The sequence below is a fragment of the Stylophora pistillata genome, chromosome 6, assembly GCF_964205215.1.
Source record: "Stylophora pistillata chromosome 6, jaStyPist1.2, whole genome shotgun sequence".
NCBI classification, from domain to species: Eukaryota; Metazoa; Cnidaria; class Anthozoa; order Scleractinia; family Pocilloporidae; genus Stylophora; species Stylophora pistillata.
This window is the reverse complement of record NC_142524.1, coordinates 34,187,391-34,206,596: the sequence shown is the minus strand read 5'-3', so window position 1 is coordinate 34,206,596 and position 19,206 is coordinate 34,187,391. Positions and strand designations below refer to the sequence as shown.

The 19,206-nt window shown below is 40.0% G+C and overlaps 1 protein-coding gene across 4 annotated transcripts; it reads right to left on the bottom strand.

Moving 5' to 3' along the window:
- Positions 1-2,940: 2,940 nt before the first annotated feature.
- Positions 2,941-10,665, bottom strand: LOC111320111 (uncharacterized). 4 transcript variants are annotated; one of them, XM_088726134.1, is made up of 5 exons: positions 7,079-10,665; positions 6,390-6,487; positions 5,359-5,783; positions 3,842-3,956; positions 2,941-3,270 (listed from the first exon to the last, which is right to left on the bottom strand). In XM_088726134.1, the coding sequence occupies exons 1-2, from the start codon at positions 10,423-10,425 to the stop codon at positions 6,454-6,456; spliced, it is 3,381 nt and encodes a 1,126-aa protein (XP_088582260.1). In that variant the 5' UTR covers positions 10,426-10,665; the 3' UTR covers positions 2,941-3,270; positions 3,842-3,956; positions 5,359-5,783; positions 6,390-6,453. The 4 variants fall into 4 exon arrangements, with proteins under 4 accessions (XP_088582260.1, XP_088582257.1, XP_088582258.1 ...); XM_088726131.1 differs by having other exon boundaries at positions 5,359-6,487; XM_088726132.1 differs by lacking the exon at positions 5,359-5,783 and having other exon boundaries at positions 5,784-6,487.
- Between the last annotated feature and the right edge of the window lie 8,541 nt (positions 10,666-19,206).

The following is a 19,206-nucleotide window of genomic DNA, read 5'->3' as shown; positions in this document are numbered from 1 at the left end:
ATCATCACAAGTTTTCTCAGCAATGACTTTAACACTAGGATGATCAACAAACTCAACCATTTCCTTACTGTCACCATCACTCCTGGACACCTCGCAAAAGTAGTTGTTGAACATTTCAGCCACCATTAATGAATCGGTAATTACACGCTCATTCTCAATCAGAATTATCTTTGATTGCTTCTTTACTTTGCTTGGCAACAAAGGTCTCAACTTATTCCAAAACTCACCATGATGTTTAGTGTTTGACGATGCCTCCATGCAGAACGCCTTCAACCCTTTTCGTTTCAGGGATGTGACGTTGTTTCTCTGTTTCTTGAATTCCTCCCAAAAGGTTGTTGTTGGGCTCTTTGCATGTTTCTTAAACAGTCGATTACGACGCGAGATTTCGCGTTGAATTAATGGAGTTATCCATGGCAACTGATCACCTCTGACCCGTTTTTTCTTTAGTGGTGCGTGTTTGTTCAACACTTCAGTGTACAATTGAGCCCAATTTGTGTGTGTCCAATTTGTTTTGAATTTCAGTCAGTTTCATTAAAAGAAGGCGGAATTCTGAAGGACTGGCGTTTCCGATTCTAGAACTTGCCATTTCTGATCGAAAGTTAGACGACAGATCGGCAGACACGTTTTTACAGTCGAGTCAGATATTTGTTGAGCACTTCGAGGTTCCCCCAAGACGCTATCAAAGCAAGGTTATTTGATTGGTCAATTCACAAGGTCCAGTTCTATGATTAGATCTGAAAGGATAATTCATCGCGGTCGGGCCCGCATGCGTCAGCAGCTTCAGCGGCTTTGTTGTCGGGCGCTGGTATTTTGGATCAGCGGTTTGTTAGTTTGGCGCAGAAATCGACGCCGAATTCACCAGATCGATAGAAGTTTTTCATGAAAGCATATACTTTACACTTTTTCTTTTTTCCATCCTCAATCATGAAATTTGTGACTTTTCAGGTCCTTCCATTCTTTCCAAATCGATGTTTAAACAAGAACTTAAAATTTTAACTAGAGATCAAAATTTCAATTCTAACTCAAACTCCAAATTTCATACTCAAACTGGAATTGTTTTAACTCAAACTCAAAATTTCTATCAAATGATCCAACCAGCTCAAATGATTGAATTGCCTCAAATAAACCAATCAGTCAATTAAAGCTAATTTCCTTAAATGGCCCAACCAGCTCAATTGCCTCAAATGACCCAAGGAGCTCAAATGACTGAATTACCTCAAATGACCAAACCAGCTCAAATGACTGAGTTGTCTCAAATGACCAAACTGGCTCAAATGACCAAACTGCCTCAAATGACTGAATTGCCTCAAATGACCAAACCAGCTCAAATGACTGAATTGCCTCAAATGACCCAATCATGGTCAATAATCTGAGGAGCCCCGGTTCAAATCTGCCCCGCCTGCGGATTTGGACACCCAACAAAACCTAGTGAAAACATCGTTCCTTACATTTAAGGGCGAAAGCGCTGAAGGTTAAGATCTAGGGCTTAGGGCTAGGGTTTAGGATTAGGGTTAGGATTGGGATTAGGGCTATATGATACAAACAACGCTTAAAGGGAAGTTTGGTAGGAAAGTTTAAATCTGCGAAGGGGTGTTTACATCTGTTGGCGGACTTGCACCGGGGGATTTAAATCCGCGAGGGTACCAAATCCGCTATGCACTAGAAAACGAGCTCTACTTCAGCGTTTCCCTTTGAGTAAGAAAACAATAGACGAAGGTCATGTTTTCTTGACGTTAACCGTTAGTAATTCTGTGTGAACAATGAAACGCTTGGAAATTGCAGCGCTCTTGTCCTTACGAAAACTACAAAAGCTACAAGAAAGCAAATGAATAAAGGCTGATAGTTTCTAAAGAAACTGTTTGGGGCTGCGTCGGTGGGGGTAACGAAATATTACAGGAAAACAATGTAAGCTGTTTACAAGTGTTTGATAGAGCATGAAAGCAAGAGACGAACAACAATGATCTTTATTACTTAAACACGGTCATGAATAATTCTGAGAGAACAGCATCGTTCGCTTGCTCGGGAAAATTAGAGAAAGACTTTTGCTTGAACAAGCTATACACTAGCGTTTTCATGGGGCAGGAAAGAAAATCGACGAAGATCATGTTTTCATGCTATTAGTAATTCTCTAGGAATACGCTTGGAAAATGCAGCGATCGTAAGCTCGGGAAAACTAGAAGAAACGTTCAGGAAGTCAAGCTAGCGCTAGCGTTTTTGTGGAGCAGGAAAACAATCGGCGAACTTCTTGTTTTTATGGCATTTACTGTTCGCAATTCTGCAGGTAAACGCTCGAAGAACTCAGCGTTCGCGCGCTCGGGAAAATTATAGAATAACGTTTAGGAAAACGAGGTAGACACTAGCGTTTTCGTGGAGCAGGAAAACAATTGACAAACATCATGTTTTCATGGCATTGACAGTTGGTTATTTTGTGGGAAAACGCTTGGAAAATGCTGCGTTCGCGCGCACGGGAAAATCATAGTAAAATGTTCAGGAAAACAAGCTATACATTAGCGTTTTCGTGGAGCAGGGAAACAATCGACAAACATCCAGTTTTCATGGCATTCACCGTTGGTTATTTTGTGGGAAAACGCTTGGAAAATGCAGCGTTCGCGCGCACGGGAAAACTGTAGAAAAACGTTCAGGAGAACAGGTATAATAATTGGAGTTTTCCTGGTGCTGGATAACTTGAGGCGAACTTCATGTTTTTCCGGAGTTTTACTGAGGGTGGGCAGTGAATTTGCCGCAGTTTACAGATATCGGAAAACGTTAGTTTAATGTTGAATTTCTCAGACATTCACCATTTCGTAAAATTAACAGTGAACGACGGTTTTTTTGCCGTGTGAATATCACCGAGCACTCGTCTAAAGTCTTTACTAGGACAGTAGTAGTATACCTCTTTGGTCGGGGAAGGGAGAGAGCTCAGGTAACCACTTGGGATAGTCTGTTTTAATTCTCTTAGGTTACCCTTAAATTTTCTGAATGTGAAGTTTTATTGGCATTGATATTCAACAAATAGATACTTATGTATTCGCCGGCATGGATCACCGCCAAAAAACGCATTAGTCGCTTCCAGCTCACAAGTGGAGCTACTTTGACAGATTTGCTGTACTCGAGCAAGAGAGTTCCCTGAGCGGCAGTTGGTGTTACCAATCAATTGGTGAAGACACGAGTGAGAGTCAAGCCTCCCATAGTTTGCAGACAGAACTTTTATCTTTCCTTCATTTTTGCATCTCAATTGGCCTGATTCACCCTCGCAGATTAAAAGGTGACCTGTCGAAAAAGCTTTTGACATCAGTGTTAAAGCAGAATGAACCATTCGGAAATTTTTATGGTTCAGTATTGCTTAATTCATTTTGAAGGGGTTAGTTTCATGTTTCATATTCCATCTTTGTAATTGAACCCTTTCCACCCTAATATCAGTAACCAAATTCTCCATACCATTCTCTATACATTTCCTAAGGTGCTGACAAGGAGAATTTGTTTAACAATCAAGAGCCTCTTTGGTTGCCGATGATTTCCTTTATTCTCACAACGTCAACATAAGATTCGGGGCTGATATTGTCAGGAGAAATTAGATGTTGGTCACTCTTTAGGGGTTAAATGGTTAGGTCATTTTTTACTCTATTCACTTTTATTTTGCATCACTCACTGGAGTCTTTAAATGCTTTGAGGAAGGTTGGGGGAGAGGGGTTGGGCGTATCCCCTATGTTATATCGCATCTAAGGGAGATAACAGGGGCATCATTCATCCTTCATCTTAAGGGAACCGGGTTAACAAAGCAGATTTTTTGCAAAAGCGATGTAAAAAACGTCTTTTAAATGCTGTAGGCTGGGTAACTCACCCATCTCACAGTGTTTTCCGCTGTATCCAGAGGCACATTTGCAGATGTATTCCTCCTCGTTGAAAGTCGGGAAGCAGGACCCGCCATTTTTACAAGGATGCTCCTTGCAAGGACTCTGCACAACATAGAAAATAACAACTCCCTTGTGAATGGTGAGAAACTTTTAAAGCCGCATATTCATAATAGTATCGTTTGCCAAAACACCCTCGGCTTCAGTTGCTGATTTTACCTTCCCTTTAATTCGTTCCAAGTTTATCAATTTTCTGCACCTTTGTGACAAATATCACTGACTTAAATAATTTTTCAAAAACTGGAAATTGTATTTGAAAACGTGTGATTACAAATTGATTACTTGAAAAACCTAATTCGATCGGTGAGCCATCGGCAAAATGGATCAGTGCAAAGAGAACACAGTGTTTATTTGTATCTACTCGAGTTTGTTTTGAGTTTGTTTCTTATCGTGACTTCACTTACTAATAGGCGTTATCAAGAGAATATCAGATTTTATTTTCTCGGTCTCAATTCTTGTTGAATAATACGTTTGGGTCATGAGAAGGCTCGAATGAAAAACAAAAATTACTGAATTTTTCATCGATGCAAGCCGTATGTTTCCGTTCCAAAAAAAGTGTACTTGCAAATAATTTGTGAATTTCTCTCTGCTGGAGTCTCAGTGTCTGAATTTAAAAAGCCAAGAAAGTGTTGATGTTTGGTTTAATTGAGGAATTTTATTTCGAGACGTTTAGTCAATGAGAACGCTCGAATGAAAAACAAAAAACTACTGAATTTTTCATCGATGCAAGCCGTATGTTTCCGTTACAAAAAAAGTGTACTTGCAACTAATTTGTGAATTTCTCTCTGCTGGAGTCTAGGTGTCTGAATTTAAAAAGCCAAGAAAGTGTTGATGTTTGGTTTAATTGAGGAATTTTATTTCGAGAAGTCGTTTTTCTGTTTCTTCAAACATTGCGACTAATTCAAAATGAAATAAAATGGAAAGATATTCGGTCTGTCAGAACAGTGCTAATTTCAACATAACACCAATGGAATATCTTTATTTCTATTTATAGAATTTAAGCCTTAGCAGCTTGTGTAGCAAGGTTGCGATCGAGAACTACGTACTTCAAATTTACAGCATAGCAGTTTCTGCATGAACATTAAGTTTGAACCAAGTTTGTTCTGGTAGTAATGAAACTCTCCGCTGGCAGCAAACTTATCCGTTTGGTTAAAAATATCAGCGTTCAATAACAACAACAACAACAATTTAACATTTATATAGCGCAGACTACTATATAGATAATCAGTCGCGCTTTACAATCAGTTAAGGTGAGATCGGACGTCAGAATTCATCAGGCGCATTATGCAGCCACTTCAGTCCATGTATTGATTTCACCTGCCCTCCCCAACTCACCCTAGATTAGACACTACACAAAGATAGACTACAACACCGGGCACTACGTGCCCTACTCTTTTCGAAGAGTGTGTGGGTTCTTTAACGTCCCACAATTTTTATAATAACTCACACTCGTACATGTCATCAGCTCCCGAATCTGTCGCGAAGTTTATGGAGAAGCATTGCTTGTTAGCCAGACATTCGAAAACACATTCATCGAGAGTTGACGACTTCAACGAAGCCAAGATCGGAGACGTCAGCTTCGAGATAGGCTTTTCAACAAAGTTTGCGAAACTCGATCGAGAATCTTGACGATTAAGATTTTCCCCACTGGACTGAAAACTGATCGTCAGAATTAAGATGACAAACTTCGAAAATAACTCATTCATCTGCGAGATGGATGTAATGCATGTTATGATCACGACAAAAAAAGAGTTGTCAGGTTTTCAGTAAATTCAAAGTAGTACTTGAAAATTTGAACGTAGATCATGCCGAGCCAAAATTACTCCCGGAAAAAAATTAAGCATAACATAGTTGTTAGGTGCCAAGACTTACCTGAAAAACCAAAAAATTCGACGTCTTAATCGTGATTGGTTTTAACACTTCACATTCGACTATAAAATTAATAATGAATGACAAGAGCAGCTGCCAAGAAAGAAGTATCCTCGACCGCATTTTTTGCCCCATGATTGATATATATGACTGGGGTTAACTTCTGAAGTTTTCCAAAGTCTCCCATAACTGACTGAATAAATAAACGAGCCCTTTTCGACATATCAGTTCCAAAGGGCGTTCCAGCCTTTATAAGTCTGATACTTTGTGAAGACCTTTTGTTTAAAGAATGAAAACATTTACTGAAAAATCAGTATCCTAAACATCCATATGACTGACTTTTTTCTTTGTAAGAAAGGCTAAAGAAAGTTAGCGGCTCATAATCACAACGATAACCTTTTCGTTAGACGTCTATTCAAAAGATAATTCGTCCTTCAAAAAGATTGATTGATCGGGCTGTAAATATAATGGACGGCTTCTAACGAAAACTATTCCTAATATCTAAATGAGGGGCATGCCTCTCTGCTAAGGAGGAAACCCAAAATTCTATTTACTGCTCAACTGCAAAATATTTCTGTGTTATATCACACGAAAAGTTCCGTTTCATACAGTAGAGACAAAGATGAGGATCTTCAAAGAAGTCAGCTTCACTCAGTCTCTAAGGATTTCCTAATCAGTTTTGAACCTTGCATATTATGTCTTCTTTCCTGAAAGGAAAAATTTACAGCTGATTATAAGAAAAACAGTAAGTTAATTGTCAAGTAATTTAATATGTTACTTCCTGGAATTTTTGCTGTCACGGTTATGCCAGATTTAGTTGCTGTGAACTATAGATATTGTAGCGCAGCTCGCTTTGAAATTAAGACTCCCTCTTCTTTTTGTCTCGTTGGTCTTTTTTTTTAACAATATTAGAAGACATTGAGAACTATATGGGATACACAACACAAATCCTTTTTTTTACCGAAACCAGCTTCCTTTCTTTGCTCCATAAAATGAATTAAATGAGGGTGGGCGTGTGAGAAAACTAACGAATTTGTATTTTGTGTCTTAAGACTTTTGGCTTTTCCAAATCGTCCTAATTTAATAAAATGCGTTCCAAAGTCTCCTTGTACACTCTGTGGAGAGGTTACTGAACAAGTAAAATAGCAAATCCGTGAGTTTTCCTGACTTCCTACAACGTTGGTGGTTTGATATATTTGATTCTTGTTTCCTTCTAACATGTCATACAAAGTTGCCAATCTGAGGGTCATTTCTTCGGTTTCTTAATGGAAAACTTGACTCATTACACTCTTACCTACCTCAAAGTGACATTATCACCAATCAGCATGAAAGGAGCCCATTTCTTCACTTCGGGAAAGCTATTATCTCTCATCCACTTTCGGATCTCGTGAAGAGATTCGCTGGCACTTTCACCACGAAACAAGTGTTTGTAGAAATGATTCATGAACTGCTCTGTCGATTCGTCGTCCAGGGCCCACTGTGCCACTAACACCGAGCGAGCACCGGATCCTAAGAAAGCCCGAGCGATTCCAATTACTCCTTCGACTTTAATTTCTCCGCGTCCACTGTGACAACAGCTTAAAACAACCAGTTTAGCTCGAAGTTGAACTTTGGATACGTCAGCCATCGTCAGAAGGTATTCTTCTTCCTGGGGAATATTATTCGTTGTGCAAACAGGGCAAAGTGCTATTTCTCCTCTCTGGGGATCTCCATGAGCAGCAAAATGTATCAGCGCAACTGACTTCATCTGTTCAATAACCGCCTCCTTTGTTGCATGTCTTCCTAACAATGGGAGGACGCCAAGCATTTTTGCAATCATCTCAGCTTCTTTTCTTGCGCATGGTAATGGTTTGAGGATAATCGGTTGCCCCTTGTAAATCACTTCGCTCACCTCAGGTTCACCCACTATGAGAGCCCCACTCTCACTGTGGTAGTTTGCAGGACTGTCCTTAATAAGTTTGAGGGTGGTCAGAGAAGGAGCAATACGGATCCTGAATTTTTCAGACAAATATCTCCCTCCTTCGTCAAGTAAGGCTGCAAATGGCACTTGGTACATGCAGCTATCAGGGACAATGATAATTTCAGGCTCCTTCAATAAATCGGCCACGGGAGCGATGATTGTTTTGTAACACAAATGAAGTTTTTTTCTTGAGTCCATATCGTCAGCTTTATTGTCAGGCAGAGGCGATCGGTTAACATCATCACATGATGATAAAACCGAGTCCTCATTTAAAGAGCGATCTTCTTTGTCGACGAAACAGTGGAAAGTCTCCGAAAAAAGCACTTTCGGGTTGGGAACTGATCCAGCATTTCCAAAAGTAGACGTGTCCATTCTAACATTTCGGAAATGAATAACTCCGCTAATTTTGAGAATCCAAATTCGTACACCTTTTTCATCAGCTGAAAGGTACAGAAAAGTACAATTGGCTTCTTCTTTGATAATATCTTGGATACCACACCATGACTGCGGATCGCCTGAGAACTGGATCTGTTTAACGGAATACTGAGCCACCATCAAGTCTGCTAGAGCTCTTGCCCGTCTAAGTTCTTCGACATAAAGAGCTTGATGCAGATTCCCGACGACAGAAAGTAAGTTACTGAGCATCTCATAGGGAAAGGCGCCATGCTCCTCCAGTAGAGATATTTTGAAGGAATCTTTATCTTTCACGAAGTCTCGCAATTTTTCGAATATTTCAATACATTCGAAAAGATACGAAAACGCCTCTTGAAGATTGAACTGAGTCAACTTCAAAACTGTAAGGCTGCAAATAATTTTAAACTCACCCATAACTTCTCCAATGCCTTTAAAAACTCGGATAGCCTTGCATAAATATTCTTCAGCTTTATCAAGTTCACCTAACAAATGAGACAATGTTCCTAAGTTTCCATAATCAGTTGCTGTTCCCTGCCTGTCGCCAATTTCCTTTCTGATTGCAAGTGCTTTCTCGGTGAACTCCTTAGCTTTTTTGTATTCACCAAGCGAATGAAACAATGTTCCTAAATTTCCGTATTCAGCTGCTTCTCCCTTTCTATCCCCAATTTCCTTTGTGATTGCAAGTGCTTTCTCTGTGTATTCTTGAGCCTTTTCGTATTCACCTAACGACTGAAAAACTACTCCTAAGTTTCCGTAGTCAGTTGCTTCTCCCTTTCTGTCACCAATTTCCTTTCTGATTGGAAGTGCTTTCTCGGTATGTTCTCTAGCCTTCTTGTATTCACCTACCGAATGATAAGCTGTTCCTAAGTTTCCGTGATCAGTTGCTTCTCCCTCTCTGTCGCTAATTTCCTTTCTGATTGCAAGTGCTTTCTCAGTATATTCTTCAGCCTTTTGGTATTCACCGAGCGACTGAAACAAATTTCCTACGTTGCCAAGGTCAGTTGCTTCTCCCTTTCTGTCGCCAATTTCCTTTCTGATTGCAAGTGCTTTCTCAGTATACTCTTCAGCCTTTTGGTATTCACCGAGCGACTGAAACAAAGTTCCTAGGTTGCCAAGGTCAGTTGCTTCTCCCTTTCTGTCGCCAATTTCCTTTGCGATTGCAAGTGCTTTTGCGTTGAAATATTTAGCCTTTTTGTATTCACCTAGTGAATAACACAATGTCGCTAAGTTTCCGTAGTCGGATGCTTCTCCATTTCTGTCGCCAATTTCCTTTCTGATAGCAAGTGCTCTCTCGATATATTCTTTAGCCTTCTCGTATTCACCTTGCGACTTAAACAATATTCCTAAGTTTCCGTAGTCAATTGCTTCTCCTTCTCTGTCGCCAATTTTTATCCTCATTTTAAGTGCTTTCTCGATGAGCTCTTTAGCCTTTTTGTATTCACCAAGCAAATGAAACAATGTTCCTAGGTTTCCATAGTCATCTGCTTCTCCCTTTCTGTCGCCAATTTCCTTTCTGATTTCAAGGGCTTTCTCGGTAAATTCTTTAGCCTTTTGGTATTCACAGAGCGACTGAAACAATGTTCCTAAGTTTCCGTAGTCAGATGCTTGTCCCTTTTTGTCGCCAATTTCCTCTCTGATTGCTAGTGCTTTCTTATAATATTCCTCAGCTCTGTCGTATTTCCCAAGCGACTGAACGATATCACCAAGGTTTCTGTAAATGGTAGCTGCGCGATTTCTGTCACCAATTGTCATAGTGATCGCCAGTGCTTTTTCGTAATACTTTTCAGCCATGTGATATTTACACAGCGAATGAAATGAGACTCCTATCCCTAAGTAACACCGTGCTTCTACTTGTTTGTCTCCAGTACTTCTCGTCATATCGATTGCATTCTGATAGTATCGACTCGCCATTTCAAATTCTTTTAGCCTCTGATATATATTTCCCAGTGCCAAACTTACAATACCTTCGCTAATTTTGTCATTAGAAGCATGATGCATTATAAGGAGTTCCTTAGCATATCTTTCTGCAGATTTGTAGTCAGGGACCCGGCACGCCGCCTCAAACATTAGCTCATTGATTGCTTGGTAAAACAGGGTAAACTGGTCTTCTTCTATCCGTGCGTTAGACCCGAGAAATATCAAACATTTTTCGCCCAACTTCATGGCTTGTAAGTCACCACCAGTCTTTTGGAGGAAGGTGAAAACAGCTACAACTTTAGCTAAAGTAAAGGCTAGAGGACAGGTTGCAATAAATTCCTCTATGGCGTCCATTACGACCTTTTCCTGATTATTTAAATGAAACAAATGAGACAGCGTCAATCTGAGGATTGAATTAAACTATGTTAGATCTGTCTGCAGCCCCTCGGTTGAAGAGTTTTCAGTTAAAATCAAGAAATGCAGTTGATTGTGAAGGCATATAATTCACTAAAATTTTCTTCTAACCTAAAAGTAAGAGACCTTATAGATTTGGTTCGCTCGACTTACTCTTGTATTTCACAACAGGAACCACTAATGTTCGTAATCATTATTGTTTCAAGAAGTTTTTGTAATAAAAGAGGATTGAGGATCAAAAGAAGCTGAAAATTCTGGCCGGTGTTTAGTTTTAAATCAAAGAGAAAGTGTCAAGATGACAAAAATGCAGGTTTACAACAAGAACTTATAATAACTTTCCTAAGTTTCTTGCCCTTATGACTAAACTAGTTTAAAGCAAGAATACTGAAGCACGATTTTCCCTACAAAAGAATGCGAGTTGTTTCATTTTTAGTTCAAAGAAAAATCACCTATCATATAGAGGAGGAAATTATTCAGCCTTAGTAAGGTCATTGATACATAAACATGAAAGTCGAGGCACATCACTCTATCTTAAAAGTTTATAATGGGGTTTTGTCAGCCAGCCGATGGTCTGGAATTAAGCCCGCGTTCTATCTATTTATACTTAGGGTACTCCATGGAATAACTGATATCGCATGTCCATACTTCTGAAGGAAATTTTAACCAGCAAACCTGATCATGAGTAAGCCAAGATTGTTGGTGAAAGTGGTGACATTCGGGTAACACTCAGGTAACACTCATTCAGGTGAAATTAAGGTAAACAATTGTTTCAGTATATACCACACAGACACCAAAAAATTAGTCTACTTCTGTTAATATATCTAATCAAAGGAAACTGTGAATAAGTCCGACGTGGATACATTCATACGTTTGGAATGGGTTTTGAAGATAATTAAATCTCTTTTAATGAAAACATACACTTTTAAATGCAAACATAGGCAGAGCCAATGGGTAACTCTCGGACATAGTTGAAACTACTTGCAATTACTTTGAACTGCTGTGGTGATGTTGGATAAATAGTCAAAATTCACATTTTGGCCATCGGTCAGTACAAAATACAGACTGCAGACTGCAGAACGGGTACAAAATGCAGATAAGGTACCAAATGCGGACTACATACTGCAGACTGGAAATTTAAAAAGACTGTTTTTTTGTCTGATACGTGATAACATGTCATCTTAACGACTTACCGAGTGTCAGGCAATCGCTTTTCCGCGATGGAATTTCATGTCTTCTTAAACTCTCCTCATTTCGCTTACGAGATGTCAGTATTGAAACAAAATTACAACGTTGGTCCGTACTCTTCGTCTTTTAACAGATACGAGTATGTTTTCATTTTGTTGACAAAAATGTGGACCAAAACCAAAACTGATCCTTCGATTTGATATATTTTCGACGTTCACGAAATAATTAATATTTGCGGAGTCACCTAACAGATGGAAGGGAAAACCACCAGAAAAGTAAACAAATGGCCAGTCATTAAATCAACGCTTCGCTTTCCCCTATAAAAAAATTAATTCGCTGGTTACTCATTCAGTTGAGCCTATATAAATACTAACAGCACGCAATGAAAAGACTGAAGGCTTCAAATCGTATTTAAGAACGACTGTGGCCAGGACGCTTTTTTAGAAACAAAATATACTAGGGAATGGCGAGGAATATTCCACAACGATCGCGAAAGATGATCGCGGAAAAACGATTGCATTTAGCATCTTCACTCACAGTTACACCTTTTAAAAGTCTTTCAAAGAGCTCTGACCCGGTTACACATGTGTTGACTGCGACCAGTATTGATCGAAACTCCCTCGGAGAAAAGTCGAGTTATATTTCAACGTCACAGCATTACTTCGGAAAGTCGATAGAGGCATTCCGGTATAAGTTTTGAAGGTCCATATCAATTGGACTGCCGTTGACATATCTATTTGTTTACAGCTGAGTGAGTTTTCCACGGCGACTACAAATGGACGGAAATGAAACTTTTGACGCGAAATTGTCTCTTCGGCTGCGTGAATAGTACCTGCTAAACACTTCCGAATTAGCCAATCAGCGCGCGAAATAGGACTATTCACCTGTGTGGTATATACAAAATGATTTTATTATCATTATAAAAGCCATCTCTGGCTTAGAGTTCGCTCGAAATCAACTCACCCCGATTTGGAGACATCTGATTTACTGAGAGAAGTTAAGCCCAAGCAGATATGATTTTTCAAGTCGTACATTTAAGACAGTTTTGAAGTGTGTATCAAGATATCACCAGGATATACCAGATTCTCTGGATCTTCACTTTCGATTTGCTTGATGCCACTGCATCTACATCTACATTTACTTTATTACTCTTCAACGCTATTACACATCAAGAAGAGATAAAAGAATAAAAATATAAACATAGGTAATAAAAATAATAAATAAATAAATAAAATATGTAATTAACAATATAGCTATGCTTAAAAAATAAAAACTCAGAAAAATGTTGTACTGCAAAAAGCTGAATAATTAAGTGATCTAGTTCCAGGTGATAAACAGTTCCAGTCCCTTATAGTTCTCGGAAAGAAACTATACTTGTAGTAATCATAATGTACAGGTGGTTGAATAAATGAATTCGTCGAGTAATTTCTAGTTTTCCTAATAGACAATTGATAATAAGACGGGATAGGCAAAGCAATACTATTGTTCACAGACTTATGGAAAATTTGTAAACGATGGGATTTTCTTCTCTCGCTTAGTAAATCCAAAGATAGGGATTTCTTCAAATTGGACACGCTGGTGTTAAAACTATAAGCATGTTTAATACATCTCATTGCGCGACTTTGGATAGCTTCTAGTTTCTCCACTTGATTTTGTCTATAAGGATCCCATACTGCAGACGCATACTCTAAATGTGGCCTAACAAGTGATACATAAGCTGCACGTTTAGTTTCTTCAGAGCAGGCATACAAGTTCCTTTTCACAAACGCAAGTGAAGAGTTCCCCTTTTTAGTAATCTTGTCCACATGAGTGTTCCACCGCAGATCACTAGACAGCAAAACACCTAAATAATAATGTTGTCGAACAGATACCAGGGTTTGGTTGTAAAGAGTGTAGTCTTTAACAACCGGGGATCTACTACGGAAAACAGACATTTTGTAGCATTTAGAAGGATTGAACAGCATCTGCCACCTATTAGCCCATTGGCCTAGCTTGTCTAGGTCTCGCTGTAAAGCCAAGGTGTCATCATGATGAGATAGATAGATAGTTTAGATAGATAGATAGTTTATTAGAATATCGAAAATGGCAGTCCGTAGACTGAATTGCGTTACAATTACTTAGAACTAGGAATAAATGAGTTCCAAATACAAATTGAAATTATAATAAAACCATAAATGCGAAAAACTCTCTATATATGACTATGTACAAACTAGTCTAAAAAAAAACATTTATGTACATATACTTGGAATAAAAGTGTTCTTAAAACGATTTGTATGTGTACGGGGCATGGCATAAGCCTTGGACTGTCTTAAATTATATCTGTGTTCTCTCTTAGGAGGTAAGACAGGCACGAGTTTGTGATCCAGGCATGACGTGATAGACTCGAAAAGCTTGCTTCACAGAGCCACGCGTCTCGCGTGCAAGGTTACTAGGTCGAACCTGGCCAAACATTCGAAATATGACGCATAAGGACAAATGATGGAGAGCGCTCTCTTTTGCACTCGTTCAATGTCGTCACTAAGATACTGTGGGAGCGCGTGATGGAAAACTGGCGCACAGTACTCTAAAACAGATCTTATCACGGTGCAATAAAAATTTATAATGTCGCTCAGTGGTACGTTGGCGCGCTTTAGAAGAACAATAAAATAAAGGCGCTTGTTCGCTTTCTTAAGGCACTCTGAGATATGTTCGTTCCATTTTAAATCTGAGCTAATAGTGACTCCTAGGATTTTAACACTGTTTGATACTGATAGTTCCTTGCCACTAATCACAATTGGTGGAAAATTGTGAGTGTTCCTTTTAAAGTCAATGCGCATCTCCTTGCATTTATCCGAGTTCAGTTACATCCTATTTTTGATCGACCACGCTTCAACAGCGGAAACTGCGCTTTGTACATCACTGGTCAAACCTCGCGGTATCGATAGTCGTGTCGTCTACATACTTGCAAGTGAGCGCGTCGACCTCAAGATCGTTGATCATTAATAAGAACAACCAGGGACCAAGCTTGGTCCCCTGTGGTACCCCGGCGGGGACTGAGCCCCACTCTGACCTGCAGTCTGATGACAACCTGACACGTTGTTTCCTGTCTGACAGAAAATCCAGCACCCAGACGCGAACCCACTGTGGCATGTGCAAGGCTTCGATCTTTCTGGCCAGCAAATTGTGATCAATAAGGTCAAAAGCCTTACGATAGTCGAAAAATACCACTCTAACAGCTGCGCCTGTGGCGTCAGTGGCTTGTGACCAGTTATGTACCATGGAAATCAGAGCCTATAAGGTGGAGGATCCTGGAATATCGCCATATTGGTTCGGGTCTATGATCTGCAACACCGCTGGACTGACGTATCTGAGTACCACAAAATCTTCCGCAACCTTAGAAATAGCGGGCGTCAAGGAGATAGGACGCAGGTGCTTAGTAGCATCTACCACGGGTTTTTGCTTGGGGAGAGGCACCACGTCCGCAAGCTTCCAAGAGGTGGGAAGACTTTGTTCTCTAAAGCTCGCGGTCAGTATAGATGTAACAGGCTGTGCGAGAATGCTATTCCCTCAAAAGCCAGTTACCGATGTCGTCAGGTCCAGCTGCCTTCCTCGGGTTTAGATTGGTTAGAGCGTGTAGGACATCCATTTCCGTAATTAAAGGCGTATCGGAGTCCTCCACTACAGTAGGGACAGCGTATAGGGGTTGGTAATGCTTCATGGGTTCTAAGAACACAGCGTTGATGGCGTTAGCTAGTTCAACGTCACTTAGGCGATCGAATTTGTCCCCGAGCTAAAGGTTGGAAAGGAGGCTTTCAGAAGATGACGCAGGATTCATACCGGCGATTCGTTTAACTGCGCTCCACCACTGCGAGGGCTTGATGTTCTTTAAATTATTCACTTTGCTTGCATAGTATTTACTGCGAAGTGACTTACGCGTGCGGTTGACGTCATTTCGATATCGCCGGTATTGATCCATGTCTCCATTGTGGAAGGCGTGTTGGTGGAGCTTAATCAGGTTTTTGAACCGCTCAGTAACCCACGGGGGATCATTCAGGTGAAGTCTGACATGTTTAACCGGCATTAAGTGGTCGAGACCAATTTTGATGAAATCCGTAAACAGCGCCAATTTAGCCTCGCAGTTAGATGCTTCGCTAACCACTGACCAGTCGATAGACGCGAGGAAACGCCCAAGCTCGGACGTGCGACTGGCCCGAGTGTCCCGCTTGGAAAGGATTCTTCTACTTGGGCCTTCCCTTGGGGCACGAGTTGTTGGGTGCACAAAGACAACATTGTGATCCGATAAACCAAACGGCGGTAAAATCTGAACGGAATTTATATCGTACAAATCTGGTTGGTTGGTGAAGACCAAGTCCAGGGTCTGATCACCCCTAGTGGGCTTGTTGACCAATTGCTGCAGTCCGAATTGTGCAGCTAAACGATTCAACTTTAGCCGATTGAAATCGCCGCAGAGTAGAATCCCGCAACCTGGGAATTCTCCCTCAACACTAGTCAAGGATGCTGATAGATAGTCCAACAAAGCATTGTCTCTGGCGCTGTCGTTGAAGAACGGATGGTATATCGTGGCCGTGATAACGCAGGGTGTCCCGCGCGGAAGTCTTTTTGGTCTTAACCACGCCCAAAGAACTTCGTACTTAGGGTCTAGTAAGTGATCAAGAGATCTATACCTGATCGAGTCCACTATATAGAGCCCAATCTCTCCGTGAATGTCCGTGGTGTGGTTTCAAGAAATAAACGAGTAACCGGGAATGTGGAGGTGGTTTCCGCTGATGGTGTCCCTCAGCCACGTTTCGGTAATGAACCCTAAATTTGGTTTGTAGTCCAAGATGGTAAAACGAACTTCGTCGAACTTGGGCGCCAGAGACATTGTGTTTGCAAGCATCAAGCTCATACCAAACACGCTACGCGATTCAATGGGACGATCCGTGATGACTGGAAACGTATTGTCGTCAGTCCGAGAGTTTGAAGTGTTTGTTCCGTTCTCGGGCAACACCGGCGGAACGGAAGGGTTGTTTGTTTTGTTGGTTTGAAAGGTGTTACCTTGAATATTTAATAAGCTAGACGAGCGGTTATGCAAATTACTATATTCGTGGTCCAGTGCAGCAATTTGGTCACAACCCATCGAATCATCTTCATTTGGAGTTGGAGAGACGTTGGCACGGAATTGCCTTGCAGTTCCTAGGCACGATACACTGTTACCTCGCTTTCTGCGACCGCCACGGCAGCCCCGACGAGTGGATTTTGTGCGAGTGATAGCGTGCTCAGTGAAGCGACGCCACAGAAGTGAACTCAATAAAGCCGAGGAAAACAACGATAATTGTTGAAGTACTGATCTTGAATACGTCAAAGCCATGTTTTTGGGTTTAGACTAGATTTGAAACTTAAAATATTAATAAATCTCTCTAAAAAATAGAGGGAAAATATGGAGCGTGAAAGGTCGTGTTCTGCCAGCGAGGCGCTCTCCTGGGATTTGTGTGATTTTATGATACAATAAAGCATCATCAGCAAACAATCTTAGTGTACGTCCTAGCCCATTTTGCATATCATTAATGAATAATAAAAACATTAATGGACTAAGTACCGTGCTTTGAGGTACCCCTGAAGTCACATCAACAGATTTTGAACTCACGCCATCAATTATGACACTTTGAGGTCTACTAGTGAGCCAAGATTTAATCCAAGTAAGGGTGCTTCCCTGAATGCCATAAAACTGCAATTTGCTGATGAGGCGTTGATGGGGAACTTTTACCTTGATGGGGAACACTGATTTACTTTCGCGATTTTATTTGAGGGCCACACCGTGAATATCAGCAATTCATTGGCTAAAAGGCTCTCAAGCCTAAGACGTTTCTCAACAAATCAAAACTGATGCACGATCGAGTTGTAAAATTTCTATAATATCGGAAAAACTGAACAGACAGTACTTACCGTGTTCTCCGCTTTAACGATCTTGCTGACGTAGAATGCGTCACATGACCTTAACGTTTTTCTTTTCTTTTTGTGCTAATTATTATTTTTTTAAACCGGCTCGTTTATTGTAATGCCGTGCAATAACATAAATAGAATATACAGTTCTCAAAAAAGAAACGAACACTTTGAGTTTAAATTTACAAGACATGTTTCGACATTCTCATGTCATCTTCAGTTGCAAATGAGCTTTTAACGGCTGTACATTTGAATTTATATTAAGATGCGTTACAAATTACGTGTCAGGGCTTACGTTGCAATTGAATATTAAATACGCCAAAAATGTAAATAGCGCGCGCTTGACTAGATAAAAAAAAATAATAATAATAATAAAATAAAAGACCAAGGAACAACATAATTAAAAGGAAAGCTGCAATTGCTGATTAAGAATGGGTTCTTCCCACTTAATATGCAATGCCTCTTTGATCTTAATTTGGTATTTTGAAGCGGCAGAATCTAAGATCGTGAAACATTCAGTATCACAAGAGTCAAGACAGGCCCTTGTTGATTGCAGGTGCTTGTAAATATGCGAAGTTTTGTCCGACAAGAGGTGCTCACGAACTCGTGTACAAATGTGGCCAGTGGTCTCACCAAATTAAGATCAAAGAGGCATTGCATATTAAGTGGGAAAAAATTATTATTATTATTATTATTACTATTATTTAATTTTTGTTATCTAGTCAAGCGCGCGCTATTTCCATTTTTCGCGTATTCAATATTCAAATTGTAACGTCCTGACAGGTAATTTATAATGTACCTTAATATAAATTCAAATGTACAACCGTTAAAACCTCATTTGCAACTGAAGATGACATGAGAATGTCGAAACATATCTTGTAAATTTAAACTCAAAGTTGTCGTTTCTTTTGTGAGAGTTATTGTCACTCTGCTGTCTTTACGTCCTTTTAATATACAGTTCATATTCTCTGGATTAAATTTCTCTATCAAGAAGCAAATTCAACCTGAATGTGATCAATTTCTTTTTTAAAACATTCAGAAGTTTTAAAAGTTAGTTTTCTCAAATTTTGGGAAGCTACAGAAAACGGAAACATTGGCTTGCTTTGCTGTGTTCTTCTCATTGTTAAGTTTGCATTTGAAGAGTTTTGAACATTTTTTGTGGTAAGTTTTGATTTTAGAGCATAAATTTATTCCCTAGATAGTGTACTGCCTCTCGGAATGCTATTCGACTTAGCTGAAATCGATTTAGGTTACGAACCAGGCATTCAAATTGTTGAGTTCGATCAAACACTTTGGCCTCTTAGCAACACATATTGCTTAAAAGCAATAAGGCCAGAAAATCACAACTTTAATGTAAGTATGTGACGAGAAACGTTGCAAAGATTAACTTTAACTGCTGCATGTTCGACTACATATTTATTTACTACAAACAGGATCGTTCCTGTGCTTTCGGTGATCGTACAATTAGCAAGGAAACTAGGAACAACATTAAGTACCACAGTATATTACACCTTGCGATGATTCTCGCGCTTGCAGGTTAAACAATCTGATCACTTGCCAGCTCCCAGCTTATACTCGCCAGCTCTTGTTTGTTAGTAACTTGTCACTATTACA

What these genes read in the sequence shown, in the direction of transcription:
- LOC111320111 (XM_088726131.1), bottom strand. Translation starts at nt 10,425, where the DNA reads ATGGACGCCATAGAGGAATTTATTGCAACCTGTCCTCTAGCCTTTACT. An exon ending in GGTGATAATGTCACTTTGAG is followed by an intron (nt 6,488 to 7,078) that starts GTAGGTAAGAGT and finishes TTTTCCTTTCAG; the next exon opens with GAAAGAAGACATAATATGCA.